Source organism: Euprymna scolopes, chromosome 30 (assembly GCF_053919585.1).
Source record: "Euprymna scolopes isolate OS-2025 chromosome 30, ASM5391958v1, whole genome shotgun sequence".
NCBI classification, from domain to species: Eukaryota; Metazoa; Mollusca; class Cephalopoda; order Sepiida; family Sepiolidae; genus Euprymna; species Euprymna scolopes.
Window position 1 is genome coordinate 10078440 of NC_136511.1, and position 27592 is coordinate 10106031.

A 27592-nucleotide genomic window follows, 5' to 3' on the forward strand; every position below is an offset into this window, starting at 1 on the left:
AGACCACAAAGGTAACATTTTTTGAAATTTGACTCCTTGCCAACCAAATTTTCGGTCAAAAACCAATTAACTATGTCTGAATACACTTTATGTAAAATTGGCTGAGTAATTTGACAGAGACCACAGAGGTCAATTTCTTTTTTTAACTTTGACTCCTTAAAATTTATTGTTTGGGGCTCAAATCAAATTAAAAAGTTTGATCCATGCCCAAGTAACCTACATTTAAAATTTTAAGTGGCTAGACTCAAAATTGGCAGAGGAGTTTGGTAGAGTTCTCAAAGGTCAAATCGTTGAACTTTGGCCCCTTGACAGCCAAATTTCTGGCCGAAAACCAAATAAAAAGATTTTGAAAATTGGCAGAATAGTTAGGTAGGGAAATGTACACACACAGACGCGTTCACTTTTATAGATATATAGTTAGATTGTGTAAATATGTGTTTTCAGAATTCGCAGATTATTTGAAGAACATTTGAAGACTTTATTTTATATTACTGCTAGTTTCGATTCAAACGCATTTTCACATTTCATTCAGGTTTTCTTTTATTCATGTCACACACTACATTTCATAATTCTAATCAATGATTTTACTCTACTATTTGGGTCTTCTGCAGAAATCATTACCAAATGCAACATAAGGAATGTCGGTAATTGCCAGCCCCTACAAGAATCAGATAAGTTGATATTTTAGGATATTTAACCGAATCGTGCTCATAAGTGTAAATTTCAAGGTTTTATTTATGCCAATTTCAGAACTAATGCGTCTGAATTTGTTATAAAGTCCTTATAGTTTGTGTTTTTATAATTTTTAAGGAGTTCTTTCAGAATCAAATTGTTGTAAGTTTTGAAGTTCAGGCGATAATATATGCATGATTTAATCTGCAGGGTCATTTTTTTTTTTCATTCACGTTCACTCCTAACAAAGCATATTGCCACTTGGACGTAAGGGGCTACTATTTGGAACCATGCCTAGGAAAGATTAACAAGATGTTGGTTTACGTTACATTTAAACTTCTGCATATCAGTACAGTCAGGGAAACAGGAAGGGAATTCCAAAGTCTAGCTGTTCGAGAGAAGAAACTATTAGAGTAGAACACTTTCTGGCATTTAGAGACCCCAACCTAGAAGAGGTGTGATTTTGTTGCTAAGCGGGTTTGTCGGGGATATATACGTCGAGGGGCACAAATGCAACGAGTTCATCAGAGCACATTCCATTAAAATATTTGTAAAACAGTCGCAGAGATGTAACATTGCGGTGATAGGGCACTTGTGCCCTCACGACGTAAATACCCTCGGCAAACCCGACAAGCAGCTAAATCCCACCCCTTCACAGTAGAGATCCCTAGATGTAAGAGAGCTTTCTACTCCAGTAGTTTCTTCCCCAGAACCGCTAGACTTTGGAATTCCATTCCAGGTCCCTGCTTCTCCAACTGTACTGACATGCAGAAGTTCAAGTGTAACGTGAACCGACATCTTGCTGCCCAACTCCCTACATAGTATCCTGTAGCTCATGTCCCTGATAGTAGCCCCCTACACCAAAGTGCCAATGTGCCTTGTTTGGGGTGAAAATGTAATAAATAAAAAATTTAAAAATATATAGGGCAAAGGTTGTAGCTTAGTTGACAAACTGGGACCTATTTTATAAGTGTTGGGTCAATGAACCATTCCATGACGTCACTTCTGGGTGACGAGGACCGATTGACAGAGTCAGTGAAAGACAGACACGCGGAGAATACGGTTGTCACCAACTAATCCAGCAGTTGAGCAAAGATATTGCTTGATTAACCTTTTTTATGTATTTTCGTTAATACATATTTATTTGAGGCTTACTGTTTTCCCTCGTCAATTATTTAAATACGAACATCATAACAATAAGTTTGATCAATATTGTTAAGTGTACGATCCAAATATTGCTTCGCTTTGATTTTTATGTTTTCCACGTTTATTGTGTCTTATTCAAATAGATCAAAAGCATGGATAGGAGACACACCTTTATGAGATGTAAGCTTATAGAAACTTACGAACAATACATTAGGAGTGTTAGTATCCATACTTAATATGACAATAGAAAAATGCGAGCATGGAAAATAATATGGTTAAGCTTAAACATGGAAAAGTAAAGGATAAGATATTCTAGCAAAAATATAATAAATTTATAACTGAAAGCTACGAGCAGTAAAATAATGATTTTTAATTCTTTCCACATTCATATATGTTTTATCTTTTTACTGGAATCATCATTGCCAAATACATGACTTGAACCTCAGACCCGTCACCTCTTAACTTTCAAGTTTGAACTTCTCAGCCATGGAGAAAGAAGACAATTAAAATCTATTTGTGTCTTTAAAATTATTTGGAAAAGATCTGAAAAATGTTGAATCAGTAGAAAAAGCAAATCGCCAAGTCATACCTGCTCTCGACCAATTTGTGATTTGTTTATTTTAATGTTACCTTTATTCACTTCAAAAGGTAAAGCATACTGCCACGGAGATGCAAAAGGCAATTGTGACTTAGGGGTCATACCTATCAGAACATCCTAAGTGGGCAACTGCACAACAAGATGCTTACATATTTAGATTCCTGCATGTTAGCGGCCCTGTCGGTGGGGCATTAGAATACGCCGACTGTCCCCCTGCAGAGGGTAAAAGTCCCTCAATGGGGGTCCTGGATATGACCTTAAACTATATCCAGTGGTGAGGTCCCAGCTTGCGGGCTTTGGGGAGTGTGGAGCCATCCTTTAATTACCATTGCTTCCAGGTCCACTCTGACCCGGAGTGGTAGTACTTGTTAGGGTCCCAACTATGGGTTAAATAGAAACCGACGTGAAAACAACAAATATATTCTATTAAAAAATTTTTTCTTCAAAATCTTTGGATTTGGCATTAAATAACCCGAAAAGGGTTGATATGCCGTAAAACAAAAACAACCAACCAACCAACCTGCATGTTAGCATAGTTGTAATCCAATCACTCCCACGGACTGTTGTTCACATTAACGCTCTATTACAACTAGGACTATGACAACAGCATATTCTTTTCATTGTTTTTACTCTCGATTATATATCCGACAGTTAGACACAATTAATCAACTGACGATCACATCACTCTACATAAAAACATAAGATATCAATGGATATATACCTGAGAATCAAAACAAGGAAAAGAATATGCTGTTGTCATAGCCCTAATTACAAGTTAAAAGTAATCCCCAACTGCAGGATCACAAATGTAACATTGTCTAGTCTCGGACCCCTGAAATGTATTCAGCCATTTACTGAATGCTGAAATCATGCATGTATTGTCAGTTTTAGCTCCAAAGTGCACAGACCCTAAGTCCATGTGGTAGCATACTTTTCACACTAATGGGTTTTTGGAGAGACTAAACCAGTACTTTCACTCTCTGGGATGTCTCCATGGTTAGTTGTTAGTTGCTAATAGTGGTTTCTTCTCTCACAGAAGGTCATCATTTAGCTGGAAACTGGTTTGTTTACATCATTTGGCTGGAAAGATCTGGTTTGTTGATATCTGCATAAAATTGAATCACTTTTAAAACATGAAAAAGGCAAAAAAATAAATAAATTATATAAATCTTATGTGTCTGTTTAAACGTATGTATGTATATCTGCCCAAAACTTTCAACAGAGGCAACAGATTTTCACATGATCGGTATCATTTTGAAGCTCGGCCCTTCGGATGACAAATATCAAAAAATTGGCTAAAAGCATTAATTCCTTCACCCTCAAACTGGGCACTTTTCTACAAGGAGAGGGTCGCTTTTTTTGTCAATATTTTCGAAAGTCATCACCTCTTTTCGATTGACAAACCTTAATTTAAACCTTCCCTACTTCCAGTTTGGCGATGGATGCAACGGCAAAGATGTCACTTTCCCCCCCCCCCACATTCTTTCCCTCCTTCACAGTATGGGTTCGAATCTGCCTGCCTACTACCACTTATTTTTTTTATTTATTCATTTATTTTTTTGCTCAACACACACCTCCAAACACCCGGGCAATGCCGAGCACCCAAGCTAGTAATTAATAAATCCTTGGTACTCGTTTTCTTATCAAAAATAATTATTTGGTTAAAATATTCTGATATATATGGATATTTATATTTTTCTTCTGATTTATTAAACATGTTCTGGATAGGCTAAAGATTTTGTTTTCAATTTAATGTTTCTTTTAAGTTCCTTGGAGTAAGATTTGCAATTTAGTTTTGAATCTGGGCAAATTGCAACCAACAGTAGCGTGGATTTGCCAGAAACTGTGGAGGAGCCTCTCAGTTGTCTGAAAAAAAAATTTGCTTTTATTGACAACTTCTTTCTTTCCTCTCTCACCACAATTACGACATCTAACTCATTGACTTTTCTCTATAGCTCCCTCTTTTCTTCTGATATCATATGGTCTCTTTCTTTTCCACATAGAATGCTGATCTCCCCTCTCGCATATAGAAATTCTAATGTAATAACTTTCTTTTCTTCCTTTCTTTCCTACACTAAATCAGCTTTCCCATCAATCAGAACGCATTAGTTTTACTGCAAAAATCTATCTTTCACTAGCTTATCGAAAACACTCTAGTTCACCTGCATAACGCTTTACTGCCCAAAACCCCCTCGGGGGCCCGGGCGACAAGATCAAAGTGTAGTATCTTTTCCGGCAGATGCTACAAGCAAAGACTAGCTATGACTAGCAAAGACCATATGTGGGGGTAACCCTACATATCTGAACTTGGTCAATGTAGGGATCACCCTACAGACCACAGTTACTATCCAGCTCCCATTTCCTACCTCTCAGGAGCTGGATCCCCTTTCCCTCCCCCCTCCCTCTCTCTCCACATTAAAAAACGGCCTTGTGCCTAATTTGCTCAGTGGGGAAGCAAATAAATCAACGCCTGCATGACCCTTTTGGTCTTTATCAGCTGTTTTTTTTTTCTCAACTTATTGTCTGGGAATCAAACTTTCACCTGGTTTGTCCATTAGCAATAAATAACACGAGAATCCACCAGCAAGATCAATCGACTTCACCCAGGATCTATAATAACACCACACAGTCAGAGAAGCAAGGGCCAGGAAGGGAATTCCAAAGGCTAGCAGTTTATGGAAAGGAGAAAGCTTTCAGATACCTGAGGATCTCTACAGTGAAGAGGTGGAATTTTTCTGATCATCAGGTCAGGGGTATCTATATTGAGGAGATAGCAAGTTTGTAGAACATTCCATTGAAGTACGTGTAAAACAAACACACGAATATAAAATTGCGGTGATATGACAGAGGCTGGAGATTATGGTCTTTGGAGTGGTTTCAAGTGAGAACCACATTATGCAATTTCACATTTTCAAAGTCAACTTGAAAATCAACGCCAAAGTATACCTGGATGTGCTGAAGAGTGTGGTAGTTTCCTGGTGAAATCAGGTGGCCGCTGGCGGACACTGAGTATGACAGCAAATCCCACAAATCCAAAGAGATCCAAGCTTGGCTTCAGAAGTGCTATGACTTTATACCTTTCTCACACTAGGCCCTACTACCCCGCCCCACGACCTGAACCTGCTGGGCTACTTTGTTTGGTCATACGGCGAGAACATCACTAACATGACCTCCCACAACACCAAAGCCAACCTAATCGCCACCGTCCACTGAGTATTTGCCAAGCTCCTGCCAGCACTTGTGGAAAAGGCATGCTCCCAGTTCCAGACCCATATTGAGGCGGTGATTGAGGCTGAAGGCAGCTACATTGAATAGATGTCAGCTCTCCTATATAATCAAGTCACATGAATTGATATTTTCAATGAAAGTTTTAAAATGAAGCTGTAGTGTTGTTTTCTTTAGGGCGACAAATTTATCGTTCTACTCTGTAGTTGCTGCAGCAACCTAGATGTGACAACAATGCTTCATAAAAGAGATGAATATCTATCTCTACTTTTATATAAAAAGAATTTTGTCTGTGTGTGTGTGTGCGATTTCATTTCCTACGGACTCGAAAACAGTTTGACAGATTTTAATGAAATTTCACACAAAGGTATTTTATGTGTCTGGCAGTGTTCTTACATAGGTTTCTTATCAGAATATCTTCAATATACATTGAGAATCGAAATAATCCGATGAAAGAAGGAATAGCGATTTTGACCAAAGTTAACACCTTATACAGCGTAACATCACAAGTGGATTTGAGAAGTTTTATTACGACACAAGGCAAAAGGTCTGACATATAAAATCAACAGTAGATTCTTTGATATGACAGGGGCACATTTGAAATAATGTATATTTGCACCATGATACTTGATTTTTCATTTTAAACTTAAATTCAATCTATTATCACTGTACAAGGAGTAAGGGCCAGACAGATAAAATCAACAGCAGATTCTTTGGAATGTTTCTATCTAGAGCACAATTGAAGCATGATATTTTATTTTTGCATTTTAAACTTTAATTCAAGCCGTTATATATGAAAATAATTTGGAAAAATCAACAGTAGCTTCTCTACAGTGCAATGTAGACTACAATATATTGTGAACTAAGTTACTGCAGGGAGGCATGTGAAGTACACCACGATGGGTCCTCAACTAGAGTAGGCAATCATTCGATTTGATGGTGCTTGTACAGTTTAATCAAGACATTAAAAAATGAAAACATCAAAAAAAAGTTTATGTTATACGTATCCATTATGGAATGAAGTTCTCCGAAAAAAATTTCACTTAATTTCATCAAGTAGGTTTTTTTTTTTTTTTTACAGTGAAAAAAAATTTGTTATGATATCGAGCAAAAGGTTCGATTTTTAGGAAAAAAAGTTAGTATTAAAAGATGGGGAGGGAGTGTCGGCACTTTAATCTGAGTTATCTCCCCATGGCGCGTTCTAAAAATCCAAACAAAAATTAAAAAAATTCAAAGATGTCTACCTTCAATGTGCTGTCATAAAAACACGTTTTTCCGCTATAAAAAAAAAAAAACTAATTGATCAAATTAAGTGAATTTTTTTTCGGAGATCTTCAGTTCAAAACGGATATGTACAATATAACCTTTTCTCAATATTTTCCTGTTTTAATGTCTTGATTAAACTGTACAAGTACCTATTTGATTGAAAAATGAACGATTTCACTGATTTTAATGACAATAAAAATATTGGAATGTGAAACAGTCGTTGATCATCACTCAATCCTGGGCAGCGTCGGGTCTCAGTGTTAGTTTTAAATATTTTTATACTTTCATATCCTTTCATATTTTCTTATGTTAACAAAATCGAATACACTTATAACTTATTTTTATAAAGATGCTTTTTATAACTTATTTTTATAAAGATGCTTTTTATAACTTATTTTTATAAAGATGAAATGTAGTATCACAAGAGACAAATTTTTTAAAACTTTTATTTTCATTAAAAAAAATTTGCTATTTGCTTACTTCTCCAAAAGGGCAAATTAAATACAAATAAGCTTTTAATGCAATAAAACGCAACATTTAAACAACATATAAATAAATGGATGTTGTACAGAAATTCTTAATTATAACATTGGTTTTAGCTCATTCTTTTTATTTATTTATTCTTATTATAATTTGTTTTATTAAAAACTTCTGTAAATATATATAAAAAAAACGACGCACTCAGAAAGACACCCATATATTTAAATATATTTTGTTTAAATATGTTCGTTTTGTTACTCACATTAAAAAGTTTTGTGTAAATAGAAAAAGTTTGTTTTTTTAATCCTTAAAAGTTTTGCAAATATTTAATATTAAAAAATTGGTTTGTAAATATATATTTTTTCTTTGAAATCTTTAAAGGTTTTGTAAATATATTTTTTAAAAAGTCTTGCTCGCGAAAATTCAACCACGTCTGCTATTTGACGTGTTTACAAGCGCCATGTGGTTGTGTCAATGTCAAGGTCGAATCACCGGTGTCACTTAAAATGTGCGCCAATCGTCATCTGCTACAGGGTATCTATTTTTTACTTGGTCCACAAAATCAAGCACCTTGTTTTATATTGAGGCTTTCAAATGTGAAAGAAAAATCGATTGCGTTTTTTTTTTTTCTTTTCAACGTGTAAATAAATTGAACATATTTATACTAGCAGAATATTATATAGATAATAATTGATTTTGTTTGGATATATAAAAAGCAAGACATTTTATTCCAAATAACTTTTTGATTCTAATCTTTTAAATCTTTTAACAGCATTCACCAAGGAATGGTCGATATCCAAATGTATTCAATGGATGTCAAGGCGGTTCACTCATCTTCAGTTTCAGTGACAAATACTAAAAACAAAAGGGGTTTTTTTTTTGTTTTTTTTTACATGGGGGTCACCACTTATCAAGGCCCGAAGGCCACTCAGGGATAAGGGTTATTGCGTGTACAGTAATCAATGAGATAGTATTGTAGTAATCATTAGTATTGGGGGTTTTGATAGAGTGTCTTACTTAAGGAGGCGGTTTGTCAGGAGTTTGTTTATGTTGGACTTGAAAACGTCCAAATTGTAGTCAGGTGGGAAACAGGCAAGTGGCAGAGTTCCACTGGCGTGCAGTTCTAAGAAAGAAGCTTTGCTTATGGAATCTATGTTTGGATTTTGGCACAGATAAAGAGTAGGGAAAATTATTGACAGTAGTTTCAGCTAGACGGGTGTTTCTCGTGAAAGATTGGCGAGGGGGGGGGGCGAGGGATTGGAGCTCAGACGAGCACCTGCCATGGAAATAGCGATAAAACAAAGACAGGCTCACAACGTATCTTCTGTGGGAGGGAGAGAGGTTGCAGGGAAGAGAAAAGTGCATCCCCCACTAAACCATGAAGTCTATTTTGTACTCTGTCAAGGCAGGATAGGCTGTTTTTAGCAGCTCCTGCCCAGATGTGGCAGCAGTACTCCATCCTTGGACGTACTTGGCTTTTATACAGATAGCAATCCCATATCTGTCTTCACTGTTTTTTGTTTTGTCTTCAGTTTGTCTTCAGTTGGCCACCTTTGAACTTCTTCCAGCCAATAGGTGTGATTGAGGCCATCGAGTTGCAGATGAAATTCAATTCCTATCTATTTGCCTCCCCACAAGGCAGAATAAGAAACAAGGTCAGTTTTTAATGTGGGACAAAAAAAAAAAAAAAAGAAAGATGCACTGGGATAAAAATAAAAAAAGATAATAAAACAGTAAGTATAAAATAAAAATCCTGAAAAAAAAATAAAAGATAAGAAATAAAACCGTAAGTATAAAAGTAAGTATAACACGTTTATTTCAAAGTTTGATGTTTTGTTTTACTTTTCTTTTGATGCTGATTGTTTTTTTTGTTTTGGCAAATATAATTCAATTTGTTCCAAAATATCATTTGTTATTTTTTTATGAGCGTAAAAAAATGTCAGGTTTAGAAGAAATGAAAGAAAAACCAAAGATTTACTGATTCTTTCTGATTTGACAGTTTTTTTCTAGCTACTTTCATCAGAACTGCTTGCTGATCCAAAGATCTCCTCTTCGTCTTTTTTGTTCGCTGATTCGCTTTCAGCCTCACTGGCTGAACCAAATATCTCTTCCTCATCTTCCTTATTTGCCTTGCTGTCACCCTCCGCTTCAGCTTCGCTCTCACTGCTTGAGCCGAAGATTTCCTCCTCATCTTTCTTATTTCCAGCTTGACCCGCATCGCTCTCTGCTTCGCTCTCGCTACCACTGGCTTTCTCTTCTTCGCTACCGCTTGTGTTCTGGCTCTTCTTCCTCTGGCGACTGCCTCGGCTGCTTGCGGCACTACTAGCATTGCTCCGTCGACTCTTCCGACTCCCATCACTGCTACCCGACTTGACGCTCTCATTGTCACTGCCTGCGCCAGATTCTTTGTCGCTGCCTGCTGCAGACTCTTTATCGCTAGCATCATTTTCGCGCCCAGACTCATGCTCTTTCTCGCTTCCGCTACCTTCCTCGTCGCCTGACTGATTACCTGAAACATCCATTAAGTCATCTTTTGGTTCCTCCTCCTCTTCTTCCTGCGGCACATCCAACATTAACAGACGAGCATCTTGGGCCGCTATCTCTTTGTCAAACAGATCCCTGTGCTTGACGATCAGCCGTGATTTGGCCACCTGTGTGGCCCCGAGTTTCCGACGTTTGCTCAGTCTCACCCGAGTCTCAAGTTCATTATAATAGACAACGTCATCCCGAAAGACAAAGAAGTAGGTTTCCTCGTAGCCTTTGGAAAGTTTGTTTTTGACGTTCCAATTGTACTCACGTGCCAACGTATAGTCATACACATCGTCCGGTTGGTAGAGAACACTGTCCGCCTCATCTCGCTTCCGCTTCTGACGGGTCTCTTCAGTGGGCAAAAAGTAGGCGACAAACTGTTCTCCACTTTCATCAACGGCACCTCGGATCATGGCTTGTGACATTTCCTCAGCTTGGACAGCAGCAGCAGTCGTGTTTTTGGGAGCTGGATCAAAGTCAAAGATAACCTGAAATTAAAAAAAAAAGTTTGTTAATTTTTAGAAAACAGAAAAACTACAAATACATGCCAACTAATAACAAGAAAAGGGGCATAAAAATGTGTAAGGGTTGTGTCCATCCAATACGAATGTGAGTATGCTGATGAGTTTCATAATATTATTAGCAGTTTTTTTAAATTAAGTGCTGATGGTTAGTAAGTATGATTAATAGGATGTGAACCCACATTGCCTTGTCACTAGGTTATGGAGTTGGTGGCCGATTGATTAGGGATAGTTTTGCAAAATAGATTCAAATAGCTGCTTATCAACATTTTAAAAAAGACACTCAAATAATATCATAGATCAGTGAGACATGAGCACAAAACACTTCTAACCTACAATGGCTTTGATGTATTGACGATGCCATGATCAGATGGATATTTGGTTTAGTTGTTTTGTTTTATGGCATATCAACCCTTTTCAAGGTATTTAATGCTGAATCTGATCAATTTCGTAAGTTTTTATACTTAAAGTTCTTTATCTTAAAATAACCGCCCCCCCCCTTCAGTTGACACTTCATTAAATCTCCACACTAACGTACTGTACTTGCAATAACCCTTATCCCTGAGTGGCTTCCGGGCCTTGATAAGTGGTGACCACCGTGTAAAAAAAAAAAAAAAATTATTCATGGCGTTTAATTTGGTTGTTTTGTAGAGGAAAATTGTTTTTGTTTTGAGTTTACTGACTGATTTTTGCAAAGTGAAATGACAAAAACAATATTATTTTTTGGTGAAATTTAGATAAGGAATTTTAGATAAGGAAGCCAATATCTTTAGGCAGTGTGATCTGCTAGCACCAGTCAGGTGGATATGAAGCTGAAACTGGAGGAAATGATTCCTTCATCAGCAACGTGATATCAGTAAGATTGTCATCTGCTGTCTTGCAAGCTGATTGTCTGTGCTTCCTCAGCTCCCTAACTTCCAAAATCTAAAATTTACCAGGCGCAGACACTCACGAAATTAAAATGCTATCAAAAACAATGAAATATTGTATCTTTATTTTTCATTTATGGTAAAGAAATAGATTCAGTGAAAGTTATATTAGATAAGTTTTTTTATTTTTTATTTCAATATCATTTTTCAAAAATGGCAGTTATCTCCCTTTATAAAGTAAATATAATTAAATTTAAATATAGTGTTTCCAACGATACTAAACTGGTAATAATACTTTTATCAGAGGTTTCCTTATCAGCATTTCAACCATTCAGAAACTACATTTAACAACATGCCAATGAATGGATGGAGTAAGATACTTACAAGCTTAAAAAGCGGGCAGAAAAAAGGTATATATATTTTTTATCAGAAATATTAAAAGATATCCTCTCTTAACCTTACTTTTCCTTACTTGGCCTTCGGGACAAGATCACAGTGTAGTATCTGTTCTTCAGATGCTGCACTTCAATTTCTTGTTCTCTGTCAGTAGAGGAGAAGTCCTTCACGACTGAGACAATTTTTATTTTTGTTCCTTTTCTCCACGTTAAAAAACGACCCTGGTGTCTAACTCTGTCTCATGGGGAGGCATTGTAAATAGGAACCTTACTTTTCCACTTACTTTTATTTTTATTTTATTTTGTTTGTCAACATGAAAATTAGTAACCTCTTTTTTTCTTTATATTTTTTAAATATTTTCCAGAATATCTACCTTAATACAAAAATGTTAGTTTTATATTTGGTGTCCTTACCTCCCTCCCCACTTTTTTTGCTGACGAGGAGACTTTATTTTAAAAAATCTTTTTATCAAATTATTGTTCAAGACATATTGTCTATTGCAATACAAACATTGTTTCCGAAACGATCGTACAATCTATTGATTTTGTTTGTTTTCCTTTTGAAACTGATTTTTAATTCAAAATTATGAATCATTTTACTCACAATATACATATATATATATATATATATATATTCATTGTGAAAACAGACACTACCAAATTACGCATCTCACCTCAATGTTTTCCCCAAAAGTAATTTTCCCAAGAAAAAGAATAAAATTATCTGCTATAATTGTGGACAACCAAACCATAAAAGTTTCCAATGTTGATATAAAAGCTCAAAAATGGACTCCATAAAAAACGTTGAGAACTTTCATGAAGAACATAAATTTCTATTCACATGTAACTTTGACAATACGACAAACGGTAAAAATCTTGTAAACTGTGGTGCTACAGCACATGTTATCACCAAGGAATCTGATTTTATTAATTTTGATTCAAACTTTAATCCACAAAGTCATTTTGTCGAACTTGCCGACGGTAGTCAAATAAATGATATAGTCTTGAAAAGAGGCGATGCTAAAATATACCTAAAAAATAATAAAGGCGAAATCTGTAACTGTATTCTAAAAAATGCTCTGTACATACCTACATTTAAGCAAGACATATTTTCCGTACAGGCTGCCATTAAACAAGGTGCGAATATAAAGTTTGGCCAAAACAAGTCAAAATTGATATGCCTCGCTGGAACTGTATTTGACATTAAAGAAAATGGCCGACTATATTATTTAAAAAGTATGGTTCCCTCAAAAACTGCCTGTCACGACTTGGAAACCTGGCATGATTCTAGGACACTGCAATACAGCTGATATTAAAAAATTACCAAATGTAGTCGAAGGCATGAAAATACTACCTTCAGACGATCTCCCAAATTATGATGTTTGTGCACAGGGGAAAATGACAAAACAAGCAAAATTCTTTCCCTTGTGCATTGTGACTTGGCATGTCCGATCAGCATGATGGGCAGAAATAATCTAAGGTAAGTTTTAAACTTTATTGATTTTTCCGGTTTAATTATGATTTATTTTCTAAAAAACAAATCCGAGACTATCTTCGCCACTAAGAAACAAGCTGATATTACCCCGTATGGCTCGGTAAAATGTATTCGTTTAGACAATGGGACTGAATTTACTAGTAAAGATTTTGAACTTCTATTAATTAACCACCATATTAAACACGAGAAATCTGCGCCGTATTCCCCCTTCCAAAATGGCACCGCTAAAAGGGCATGGTGAGCCCTTTTCAAGATGGCAAGATGTTTACTTATCGAATCGAAATTAGCGCATAGTTTATGGACGTATGCTTTAATGACAGCAGCATATATCAGAAATAGATCGTTCAATAGAAGATTAGGCAAAACAGCATATGAAGCGTTTTGCGGTGTAAACCCCAAAATGAACCGAATGCATGTATTTGGTTGATTGTTTTGCATTTATAGAAAACACCAGTAAACTAAATACCAAAAGCGAAAAAGGTATTTTCGTAGGTTACGATAAAAACAGTCCAACATATTTAATCTACTTTCCAACCCAAAATGCCATAAAAAGGGTTAGATGTGTAAAATTCAATGATACATTAAATTTAAAAAATGGTGATCCAGTGGATGAAAAACATGAGAAAATATTACCTAGCATCTTAATCGATCACAATGAAAATATTAATAAAGACGACAATTGCAGTAGAACTTCTGACAAAAATATTAACGAGACACGTTGATACTCAATAAGGGAGCGAAAAAGGGCAGACTTCTTACAAATTGAAAAGATACAAGACTACGCAGTGGATTACAGTTACGCACCGGAAAGTTATAATCAGGCGATTAATTCAGACAATTACCAAGAATGGAAAAAAGCTATGATATCCAAATTGAAAGCTTTATCTGAAAATAACACATACGAAATAGTGGCAAAACCAAAAGATAAGAATATAATTTTTCCAAAAAAATCACAGGTTCTGGCAGTGAAACTTTTAAAGCAAGATTTGTTGCAAAAGGTTTTTCACAAATTTCTGGAGTGGAATATTTTGCCACATTTTCACCAATGACAAATTTAACGACAATTTGAATTTTATTACAATTTGTCGCTCAATACAATTTAAAAATACATCAAATGGATGTAAAAAATGCTTATTTAAATGCTCCGATTTGACTTTGAAATCTATATTTACCCTTCAAAGGGATTTAAAATGAAAAATATAAATTTTGTGTGAAAACTGAATAAATCGTTATATGGACTAAGACAAAGTGCTTACAATTGGAATTTAACACTCCATAATTATTTAATAGAACAGGAATTCAAACAATGTCCCGTAGATGCGTGCATGTATATCAAAAATGTAGGTAATAAATTGTTGATTTTGGGTTGACGATATATTACTCACCTCAAACTGTGACAACACTTTAAAAGATGTTAAAAATGAATTAAATAAAAAATTTAAAATGGCCGATCTTGGACAATTGTCATGGTTCCTCGGTATAAAATTTACTTGTGAAAATGAAACTATAACAATGAACTAATCACGGTACATTGAAAAAATTATGCTCAAGTTCGGAATGCAAGATTACAAACCGCATAAACTCCTGTTGAGATAGATAGAAATAAAAAATATAGAGACTGAAACAAAATTAATAGACGATCGATTATACAGAGAAATGATTGGAAGCCTCATCTATTTGATGACCACAACTAGGCCTGATATATACTGTAACAAAGCTATTTCAAAACTTATCAAGACTGACAATTAAGGACCTTAATCGTGCAAAACAAATCCTTTGTTATCTAAAAGGAACCAAGGAACAATCTTTAATATTTAAAAATCAGCATATCTTCTAAATTTAGAAGGATTTTCAGATTCAGACTGGGGTAACTGAGGATAGAAAAAGTATAATGGGGTACTGTTTTAGGCTGTCAAAGACTGGACCTATGATCTCTTGGAAAACTAAAAAACAACAAATTTTTGCCCTTTCTGCTTGTGAAACAGAATTTGTGGCCCTCACCCATTACGCACAGGAGGCAATTTTTCTGAACACCCTTCTAAAATCTATTTTAAAACCAGATCTAAGTAAAAAACCTATAGTAATTCATTGTAACAATCAGAGCAGTATCTTATTAGCAAATATTTCTATGATTCATCAAGGGTCGAAGCATATTGATATCAGATATCATTTCATAAGGGATGAAAAAAAGTAAAAAATCTATTACTCTTAGTTATGTGACATCTGAGAATAATATAGCCAACATTTTCTCTAAACCTATAAAAAGAATTAAATCAAAACATTTTATGGCCGGACTTTTTGGAATCTAATTATGAAATTTTCAAAAACCCAAAAAGAGAAGACAGTCGAAATAACACAAAAAAATTTTTTTTTTTTAAATAGATTGTAACTTGTCCCGGGCACAACGTTAAACTATGGCCATTTTTATCTTACTAACCAAATTAACCAACTAACAAAATGTTTCCAGTTTTTGTTAAGCAAAAAATAAAAAAATGTATATTTGTATGTATTTAAATAGGATTATACATATATATTTGAAAAGTGTTTATTTTTATATGTATCAAAGAAAGAAAAAACTTTATGAGATTTACAAAAAGAATGGCTTCTTTTTGCACACATTATACCAATATATTAATAATTCTTGTTGACCAATGAGAAGAAAGACAAATTCCCCAAAACAAAAAAAATTGTTATTTTATTTGTTCATTTATTTATTTTTTTTCCTTTTCTCAAGTCAAATCAAATTGAATCCGAAAGGATTTTTCCATTATATCAAAAAAGAGGGTATGTTAAATGTTTTTGACTCCTTACAGTGGGTATGAAACCAATGATTTTGACAATTGCTTTTATAACCATAAGTTATAATAACCAACCAATGAAAAGCTTCCAAAGTTACTATGAGATTTGTCGAATTTTGGATTCAATCAGTTCGCCGTCGTCTACGTCACGAACCACATTTGATTCTTCACCGCCATCTTTGTTACTGGCAATTATTTCACACTCAGTTATCGTAACTGCACTGCTTCTTCACCGCCATCTTTGTTCAACATAATGTCTCAACACTTATTGATAATGCTATTTGATGGAATATTGAAAATGCTGACTATATTATAATTACTTTATGGTATGTTTATAATATTTCCTTTTTTTATGGTTTGTTTATAATGCTATCCATTTTATAGTAGATTTATTATGCTATTTTGAAGATAACTGAATAAACCTGTAATTGGCCTTAGGATTTTTAGGAAATTGGAATAAGACCGCAGTTACTTACCTTGATCCTATGCAAACTCTTATGACTATTATTTAAGTAAACTTGCAATTCATTCAAAATTATTTTCATTGATAATTTTCTACCTCATAGTTTTTTTTAGTAACTTTTGGATATTTTATGAATTTCAACATGACAAATAGATACCATTGGTTTTAATTAAATTTCAATATATCATTTTTTGAATATTTGTTTGAATACCAAAACAAGTGCAGACTACATTCATATGCCATCATTTATGTTGTGTTTATTTATAGTTTTTAAGTGTTTGTTTCCAACAGTCTTTTTACAGAATTTTTTATAAAGCAAAGCCTGCAACACAAACAAATTGCGTCCAATGAATTGTACTAAAGAAAATAAAAAAAGCATTTTATTATTTTTATTACCTGAGCAAATGGATGTTTCCAAAGATCAAAATCTGGAAATACTGGTAAGACCTCGACGGGAGTGACGCCCGGCTTGCTGTAGTGTTTCGTAATCGGCACGGTGGCATTATAGAATGTCTTTTCAATCGCCTTAATCTGACTTTCACGATCTTTATACAAATCTTCGTCTTTCATAATCTGTTTTAGTTTGAAGCCAACCTTAGTCTCGTGCTTGTCAGACTTCTGTGTGAATCGATTGTACTCTGTAGAAATATATTCGGTCTTCCTCAGCCAAGAGACCGATGTATTATGATGCCGGGATCGGCGAGAGTCGTGAAGCGTATTCATCTCCTCTTCAAGTAGCCTTTCGTCTTCTGAATCGGCGTATGGATTCATATTTGTCTTGTATGTGTCGGGGTTGATGAGATCGATGGTCACACCAAGATCGTGTTCGGTGAGCATGTCGTATTTGTAGGTGCGCTCCAACGACGTTGGCTTGTACTGAATGAAGCGGTTTGATTCAAATGGATATGTGATGAATTTCGGATCGAACGGAATATCAGGTAGGGTGTTGTTGTATTTCACCCGACACACTAACTCTGATCGTTTTTCAACAACATTCCGGTTTTTCCGATCCCGCTCATCGCGAGGTCCTGTCTGTACGGTTGGGGCCATGGTTGACCCTTAACCACTTCTCAGCAAGCAATTAACAAAGGGAAAGACAGTTATGCTGCAATAGAAAGAACAAAATAGTTATTACAAGCATCAAGTATATGCGTCATCAAAACACTATGATAAAGAATTTTAAATTTTATCAACTGAATTAAATCTGAAAATTATATATATATATATATATATATATATATATATGCGGTGTCCAAAAAGTCACTGGAGGGTTTTGAACTTAAATAGATTATTTTTGATATCTTCCTGTAATTTTAACACAATTTGACTAAGACATTGGGAATTTTCTTTTTTAAATGCAAAATTCAAACAATCTTTATTTATGAAAAATAATGTCTTTTAAATGTTGACTATTTTTAGCTTCGCAAATTTGTGCTCTTTCCAAAACATTATTCATGACAGATTGCAGAAACTCTGGATTGCGATTTAACTGCTTTATTTCGCTCCTGATGTTTTCCTTCAATTCTTGCAGGGTTCGGGGTTTGTTAACATAGACTTTATCTTTAAGATATTCCCACAAGAGAATTGTGTTGTGACTTGGGCTATCTCTTATATGAAAATTCCGTCGATAAGTTCTTTGAGTTAAAATAATTGACCCCTGATTTTGGTAAAACAATTTCAAACTTGCGTACGTCGTTCAATGCTATACTTATCCATAATTAGCAAATTATTATTCCTAATATTCATAAATGACCTCCCTGACAAAATTGTCTGTGAGATGGGTATATATGCTGATGACATCACGCTCTATAACACACACGACAGGAAAACAAATGAACACATATCTAAAGAAATGGCAGAAACACTAGAGAATGACCTCCAATCTGTAGTGGAATGAGGGACAAAAATGGATGGTCACATTCAATGCTGCCAAGACTAAACATATTTCCTTAAATAACTAAAAGAAACCTTCTCTACCACCAATAGCAATAGCCAAAGACTCTTTATCTGAAAGTACATCTTTTAAACTCCTCGGCCTAACGTTCACAGGAAACATGAGTTGGAACAGATACATTGAGAACATTGCCAGGACCGCTGCGAAAAAGGTAGGTTCTCTCTACCGTGCTAGAAAGCTACTGACCCCTGAAAGTATCCTGTACCTCTATAAGGTCACCATTCGCCTATGTATGGAGTATTGTTGTCACATTTGAGCTGGTGCATCTGCTACTAGTCTCTCACTCCTAGACAAGGTTCAAAAGAGAGTCGCCAACCTAATAGGTCCTGAACTATCATCCAAGCTTCAGCAATGTAGCATCCCTTTGCCTGTTCTACAAGTACTTTAACGATGTATGTTCCGACGAGCTGCAAGCACTTGTACCCCCTCTACGTAAATACCCGACAAACCCGACAAGCAGTACAATCCCACCTCTTCACAGTAGAGATCCCTAGATGTAAGAGAGCCTTCTACTCCAGTAGTTTCTTCCCCAGAACCGCTAGACTTTGGAACTCCCTGCCAGGTTCCTGCTCCCCTACTGACATGCAGAAGTTCAAGTGTAATGTGAACCGACATCTTGCTGCCCAACTCCCCACCTAGTACCCCTGTAGCCTGTGTCCCTAATAGTAGCCCCCTACATCAAAGTGGCAATGTGCCTTATTTGGGGTGAAAATGTAATAAAAAAAAAATTTTTTTAAATAACGTCCCATCCCTAGCCCTTGTGCCCCTGGAGGGGCATAGACCATCTACAACTTTTTTTAGATGTTTTTGTAGCGAGGAGTTCTTTTTACAGGGTGAGAGTGCTGGCTCCACGCCCAACCTTCCCAGAAGGTACATACAGCGCCTAGCCTTCCCAAATGGTCACCCATCTGGTATTGGCCAGGCTCGATGTTGCTTAACTTTGGTGATCTGGCGAGAACCGGTGTGTCAATGTGATTGTGTTGTACATTTGGAATAACGTGGAGAGTCAATATTAAGCAGTCACGGTTGGTTTTTGCCTGCTGTAAAGAAGCACTGGCACTCAAACCTAGAACTTTTTCTATAAAAATAGAAATATGCAAATTTAGGCGCTGTTGGAAGTCCAAGCTAGCAGCAGAAAAAGACAAATGTTTTTTTGTTCTACACAAGTCTACACACATTTTTTGACATTGCCTCGTTTGGGTGTGAATTTATTATCAGTTAAGAGAGGGAAACGAAACGTATCTGTTGCGGCTTAGGTGGATAAGCAACATTTAGTTGTAAGAAAAAGAAAAAATCCGATTTGAGTGTGTGTTTTGTTCTCAGTTTGAAAGAACTGACACGAATAAAATCGGAATTCCCTAAAAATATCGTTCGGTCACAAAAAAACTATAACCAATCTTTTAATCACTAAAACTTTGAAGCAGTTGTTATTTTACGAGTTTGCTTGTCACTGTGCACACGTTAAGCAGGTGGAAGATAGGGTAATGAAAAATAAAGGAGGAATGATAAGATAAGGAGAAACGAATGATGTAACTATTTTAGAGAGGAGAGAATGTATAGAAAAGAGGAGAGAGAGGATAGAAAAAGCAGAGGGGTGAAGGGCAGAGTAGGAAAACATAGTGGAGAAAAGAAGATAGTGGAAAGAGGAGAGAAAGGTGAAAAGAGGAGTGAAGAGGAAAAGAGAGTGTGAGTTAGAGTAATGAAAAGGGAGATGAAGAAAACAGAGGAAGAAAGGGTGAAAGTGCACTGGGAGACCACCCGAAGACAGTGCACTGGTTGTCCAACCTGCAAAGGGGGTTTATTCCGAAAGCCGTTCTTAACATGGGGAGGTTGGAGGGGGGGGGGGGTATTCCGAAATCAACCTCCCTGTAATCAACCTTAAAGGTAAGTCTTCAGGTGGTCCCCCAGTGCACTTTTGTAATGTTATGATGCTTTAGGCTGTGATCATAGCGTAGTATCTTTTAACTGTGGCAAGCGGGGTCAATGGTCAAAACATTATTATTGTTATTGTATTCTTATTAATTGGCTTGAGCGACGGATGGTTGCTGGATCAGTTATTATGATGAGAAGAATAAACAATTAAATTGAGGAAGAAATGATTGACGTGTGAATCGCAAAAGGAATGTGAAAATAGAAAATATATGCAAACATTATTTTGGGGTTTTGAATAAACAAATAACTAGCTGTGGATTAGGTTGGTCTGAGACACGTAATTAGGTGACGTAAGAGAACACGTGATGTAGTTAGTTTTGGAGAGATTCAGAGAATGTAGGATTGACCACCAGAGCGGACAGACATCTAGACAAGGGTGGACAGACAGCTAAGAGCAGGCTGTATGAACAGAAAATGTAGACTAACTGCAGATCCTGTGAAAACCATTTGAGACAACTGTAATAAATTTATATTATAAGAATATAAAGAGTTGTTTTAATGGTTTCACAAATAAGAACAGATGTCTCAATTGGTTGGTGCTGATCGCTTCATGGTTCGTCACAGAGCAGCGGGAAGATACAGAAGAACTCTTCAAGAAAAAAAAGGTATGAAGCATATATTATTCTTCTTACATATGAACTATAAAAATATCCCGTGCGATAAGTCTGATACAACATGACTCGGTTTACAGGTCAATATCATGTCCTCCTCGCTACACAACATACATACGATTTATACGTTTATTATTTGTCTGTTAAAAGAACAATATCTTACATCCACTAGATAACACATGACACGTTTTAATGTATCATCCCCTCCAATAAAAACCAATATACTACACTTTTACCGAAGAAAGAAAGGAGAGAAAAAGTCTGGAAGGAGAAGAGAGTATAAAAACGAATGATTACACTGGTTTACAAAAATAAATTTTTGCTCTGAGGCAAGAATGGGGATAGTTGTTTTCTGTTAATTTGTGCTGAATTCAAATTTATAAATAGTTCTGCTCTATCACCTCTAGTTTTCTGTCTTTTAAATCGTCTCATTTTAGTTTAAACAGAGAATATATGTGAATATTTCAAGAGTTGCAGCAGCTTATAACAGATAAATCAGGATAGATAAAGAACACTGATTGAATCAATATACTTGAATGACACAATTACACAATTCAAAGTATCACAGGCAGTCAAAAGTGTGTTTTCTTGGAAAATCTGGTGTATTTTGCCTCTGGAATGTCACGCAAGAGTATCCAACAGAAGTCTCCCACCATGCCGGGGTTGCATTTGTCTTGATAGTTGCTCTCCATATTCGTAATGTCTTGGTGGAATCTTTCTCCATGCTCATCACTCACTGCTCCAAAATTTGTCAAGAACAAGTTGAAGTGGGAATGGAGAAAATGAATTTTGAGTGACATTTGGCACTTCATATCCTCATAAGACTTTAGCAACTTCTCAACACAGGCTTGGTAATCTGGTACATGTGTGTTACCAAGGAGTCCACTACAAACCGACTTGAATGCTTCCCATGCTCTCAGTTCCTTTCCTTTAAGTTAAGAAGCTCCTCAAAATCAGCACTTCTCGGATCTGAGGTCTGAGAAAGATGCCTTCTTTGAGCTTAGCAGCACTAAGACCGTCGGAACCAATTTTACAATCAAAATAGTGAAAGTAGGCAGTTCTGAGAAGAGAAGTGATGGTTCGACGCTGTGCAACTGTTGTGAAGTCCCCATACACATAGCAGAAAGAATTGGCCTTGTTGAAGCATCCTCGACGTTTTAACATGTTTGAAGCCGTTGGAGAATCTGAAAATATAACAAAGTAAAACTAAATAATACGCAAGGCAATAAAATGCGCATTTGAGCAACCCAAAAGATGTAGAACACGATAATTTAGAGACACCAACCTCCAGCACCGCCCGCGAGCGAGATCTTCCAATGACTTCCAGAGCACTAGTGTGGATTGAGACCTACAGCCTTAACTGTCAAAATCCGTCGAGATATATATATATATGTATATAACTACTTAATTTACTCACATAAATTTATATACGAAAGTATAGATTTATGCGTAAACTTTAAGTATTTACTTCAAAAGTGCTCAATACGTAGGTAGAGCTAGTTAGTAAGTTATAAAATGTATATGGTGATTAAGCTACACTGAATATTCCGCGTTTCATCCACTCTAGGATTCTTCAGGCTTATGCATAAGCCTGAAGAATCCTAGAGTGGATGAAACGCAGAATATTCAGTGTAGCTTAATCGCCATATACATTTTATAACTTACTATATATATACATATATATATATATATATATATATATATATATAATGTAATGCTAAGCCAGAAGTGTCACAATATTAAAATAAACCCTGAATTCACATACGTTTTTATGCACCGTATATGCACAAATTGCACACTATGCATATCTAAAAAACTAGAAATCAAATTTGAATTCAACACCACAAAATTAGGTAACTACAAGTATATTTGTGCTTTCCTAAATTTCTTTGTAAAACAGTGTTACGAAGAAAGATATATTTACTTGAAAATTGATGACGTGACAAAAACTTTTCTTTTTTTTTATGAGTGAGTTACCACTTATCAAAGCCTGAGGGCCACCCGAGGATAAGAGTTTAATGAATGTACAGTGGTCACTGGGACAACAGCATAGTAATCATTAGTGATGGAAATTGGATCTAATTTGATTATTTACAGGAGCTGGCTCAACAAGAACTTGTTTACATTGGACTCTAAGACGACCATATTGTAGTCAGCTGGAAAGCAGGCCAGCAGAACAGAGTTTCATTGGCAGGCAATTCTAGGAAAGAAGCTTTGATCATGGAATTTGTATTTAGATTTAGGCACAGATAGAGAATGGGGAAAATTGTTGATAGTGGTTACAGCTAGACGATTTTAACAAATGTTGTCAAAAACTACCACTGGTCTCTAGTATTATTTCAAAAATAATTTGGATTTGTTTTACAATAGACAGACATACAAAAAAGTGGTCAAAAACAAATTTGATTCTATATAACGATTTGATGCTTACATCTTTGAAGTTACAATAACGACTTAAAAATAAAAGAAAATACTGAATGTCACAGTAACATTTATTGAGTGAGTTTCAAACAGTATTTGTTTAATTTTTTTATTTTTAACCCATTATCAAGATTTCAAAGATGAAAGAGTTAAATTGTGACCAGTTACTAAACTTTCGTCCGACCATCAATATGGTTTTAAGCAAGCCCATTCTACTGCAAATATTCTAACTGTAATCTCTGAACGTATATACCATGCACTGGATAAGACAGGGGAGGGGAGGGCAGTAGCCCTAGATATATCTAAGGTTTTTGACAGGGTATGGCATGATAGTCTTCTCATGAAAATCAGATCCTATAGTATTACTGGATGTATACTTAACATAATTAAATCCTTCTTAAATAAGTATTCAGGTTGTCCGCGATCGTCGTACGTCTAAACAATATGATATAAATGCAGGTGTACCTCAGTAGTCGATCCTTAAACCTTTATTATTCCTCATATTTATAAATGACCTCCCTGATAAAATAGTCTCTGAGATGTGTATATTTGCTGACGACACCACACTCTATAACAGGCATAAGGGAAAATGGATGAACACATATTCAAAGCAATGGCGGAAACCCTAGAAGATCTCCAGTCTGTAATGGAATGGGGTAAAAAATGGATGGTAACGTTCAATGCTGCCAAGACTAAGCTTGTTTCCTTTAATGATTACAAGAAACCTTCTCAACCACCAATAGCTAAAGACACATTACCTAAAAGTATTTTATTCAAATTCCTCGGTTTAATGTTCACAGGGAACACGAGTCGGAATGGATACATTAAGAGTATTGCCAGGGCTGCTGCAAGGAAGGTAAGCTCTCGCTATCATGCTAGAAAGTTACTTATGCCTGAAAGTATCCTGTACTTCTACAAAGCCACAATTCGCCCATGTACGGAGTATTGTTTTCACATTTGGACTAGTCTCTCACTTCTAGACAGGGTTCAAAAGAGAGTTGCCAACCTGATATGTCCTGAATTGTCATCTAAGCTTCAACCTATGTCGTATCGATGAAATGTTGCATTTACAAGTATTTTAATAGTGGATACTCCGACGAATCCCCTCAATGTAAATACCCCGACACTCAGCAAAATCCCACCCCTACACAGTAGAAATCCTTAGATGTAAGAAAACCTTCTACTCTAATAGTTTCTTCTCTAGAACTGCTAGACTGGAATTCCCTTCCGGGTTCCTGCTTCCTCAACTGTACTGGCATGCAGAAGCTGAAGTGTAATGTGAACAGACATCTAGCTACTCAACTCCCTACATAGTATCCCTGCAACTTATGTCCCTTATAGTAGACCCCTATATCAAAGTGGCACTGTGCCTTCTCTGGGGTGAAAATGTAATAAAATTTTTTTCTTTTTTGGGTTTGTATTACTGACTGTACACATAGATTCGAAAAAGTTGTCAAAAAAACAAATATATAACAAATGAATGTCATCAAAGGCAAGATAAATTACTTTTCTACCAAAGTGGATATAATTTTCGTGTTTTTATTCAATGTAACATGTTTATTCCGCTCGAAAAGCATACAGTGTTTACCGAAGTATTGGAAAATTCAAAATGGCGCCCGACTCTCTCTTTAACACGGTAAGTTTGGGAAAAGGTGTTATAAATAATAAATTAGACAAAATACTATTTAAAAAACACCGAATATATGTCAACTTATGTCACGGTAACATATATTGAGCGAATTTCTAACAGTATTTTGTCGAGTTTATTATTTATAATACCTTTTCCCGTACTTACCGTGTTAAAGAGAGAGTTGGGCGCCATTTTGAATTTTCCAATACATCGGTAAACACTGTACGTTTTTCGAGCTGAATAAACATGTTACATTGAATAAAAACACGAAAATTATATCCAGTTTGGTAGAAAAGTAACTTATCTTGCCTTTGATAACATTTATTTGTTATATATTTGTTTTTTGACAACTTTTTCGGATAGTAATACAAACCCCTTTTTTTTTAGTACATTGTAAAACAACCCCAGCAATTTTAATTTATTTGTTTTTGTAAATTTTAATCATTTTGTCATTTTTTTTAAAGATTATTTTTGATTTCAACGTGGTTTGTTGTAGGCTTCTTATATTGATCTACGAGATCAATAACGGTTCAGTGAGTAATGACATTTTTCATTTTGTGTTGTTGACCGTTCTCATAACACGTTACCAGGTTTTGACAAAGACAATATGGACAACTTATGAGGGCTGATTTTTAAGCATCAATTACTTTTTAATGTTTGTTAGGTGTCGCTGAGTTATATTTTCCAGTATAATTAAATAAATAAATGACCGGGTTTGTATTACAATCCACAGATGTACGAAAAAGAGTTTAAAAAAAATTTGGTAAACTTTCAGATTAGGTCCACCTCCACCTCTACAATTTTCTTTTAAATGACGACTTGTAACGGTTTTCGACTATGCTGAATACGAAAATCGCATTAAAATTTTGCAAAAATAAGTAGTTATCGAGATATAAAAAGTTGTATTATGCATTGTATTCTTTGGCGGCCATGTTTTTTATGCGCCATAAACAAATCTACTCCTCTATGACTGACACTGCAGTACTGCACTACTGCAGTAGTGCAGTACTGCACGCGCGTGAAAAAAGATGGCCGCCAAAGAATACAATGCATAATATAATATTTTATATCTCGATAACTAATTATTTCTGTAAAATTTCAATGCGATTTTCGTATTCAGCATAATCGAAAACCTCTAAAAAGTTGTCATTTTAAAGAAAATTGTGGAGGTGGACCTAATCTAAAAAAATACCAAAATTTATTTAAAATATGAATAAATGTTATCAAAGGCAAGATGCATTTTTGATAACGTGCTATTTTCAAATAGTTTTGTTTGTTTGTTTGTTTGTTTTTCAGATTAAACTCAAGTTTTACGATATCTTTTTATTATATTAAATTGTTAGGTGGAAGCTTAGAACAGTTACAAAACACCATCCCCTCTACATGTTAAGAATGGCTTTCAAAATAACGTTATTGTTTTATAAATATCACATTTTCAAATATGTTTTTACCTCCTTGCGCAAGGGGGGGGTGCAAAAACATCAACAAACATGAAATAATTAACTTTAAAAAATTTTGGTGACGATGATTATTTAGAGAGAGAGAGAGAGAAAAAAAGTTTCAGTTTTTTATGGTAAAAATATGGGAATGAAAAATGAAATTAAATTATTTTATTTACCTGAATACTGTATAGTTTCAAAAGATCACGGAGAATTTATCCAGATATATTGCTTTTGTCATTCATAAATTAAAAAGAAAATTTTTAAAACGATAAAATCAAATGAACGACCTAAAGCGGTATTGAAGAAAACACCGGAAGTAGATGGAATTGAACAAGCAAAAACTTCCGGTTAATTTTCGTAAATAGTCGGAAATTTCCGGATGCGATTATCATTAAATAAATAAATTGTATTAATTAATTAAGTAAGTAGATAAAAATAAATAAATAAATATAAAATAAAATTATAATAAATTCAATTTTAGTACATAGTTAAAGAATCGTTCGTTTTCATAGATTTGTTTGGTTTGTATTACTGTACACATAGATTCGAAAAAGTTGTCAAAAACAAATAAATAACAAATAAATGTTATCAAAGGCAAGATAAGTTACTTTAACATGTTTATTCAGCTTGAAAAACATAGTGTTTCGCCGACATATTGGAAAATTAAAAATGGCGCCTGGCAAGTTTGGGAAAAGGAGTTAAAAATAAAAACTAAACAAAATACTGTTAGAAACTCGCTCAATATATGTTATTGTGGGTAAATATTCAGATACGTTACAACACAGCACCGACCACTCTAATTTGTTTTTTTAGGGGTAATTGAGGGCACTGACAACGAATCTGATAGTCAAACGCGGGACAAATTTACCGTTTGCATGGTATTAACCCCTGGACCCACGAACTACTTTCCGCCAATTTTACAGCTTCCGTTTACGCTACGCGCGTGCGCGGTAGCATAAACGACGGCTTGCTTCACCTAGCAAACTGCCTTCTCACATGGCGTACCAATCTTCCGCGGAAATTTTAAAATTAGCTGAAAAAGAAATAAAACAAGAAAAGGAAAGCACTCCAAGTTGGGGAGGAGGGGGTAATCTAATTGGGTTTTTTCCCCTTGAACATATAATTTTCAAATTTTCAAAAAGTAC

The 27592-nt window shown here is 35.3% G+C and overlaps 1 protein-coding gene across 1 annotated transcript; it reads right to left on the bottom strand.

Annotated features, from left to right (window-relative positions):
* Window positions 1–9178: 9178 nt before the first annotated feature.
* On the bottom strand, window positions 9179–26783 carry LOC145254648 (RNA polymerase II-associated factor 1 homolog). Its single transcript, XM_080113281.1, has 3 exons — window positions 26624–26783; window positions 16854–17562; window positions 9179–10404 (listed from the first exon to the last, which is right to left on the bottom strand). Exons 2-3 carry the CDS (start codon window positions 17505–17507, stop codon window positions 9394–9396), a joined length of 1665 nt encoding a protein of 554 aa, XP_079969407.1. The 5' UTR covers window positions 17508–17562; window positions 26624–26783; the 3' UTR covers window positions 9179–9393.
* Between the last annotated feature and the right edge of the window lie 809 nt (window positions 26784–27592).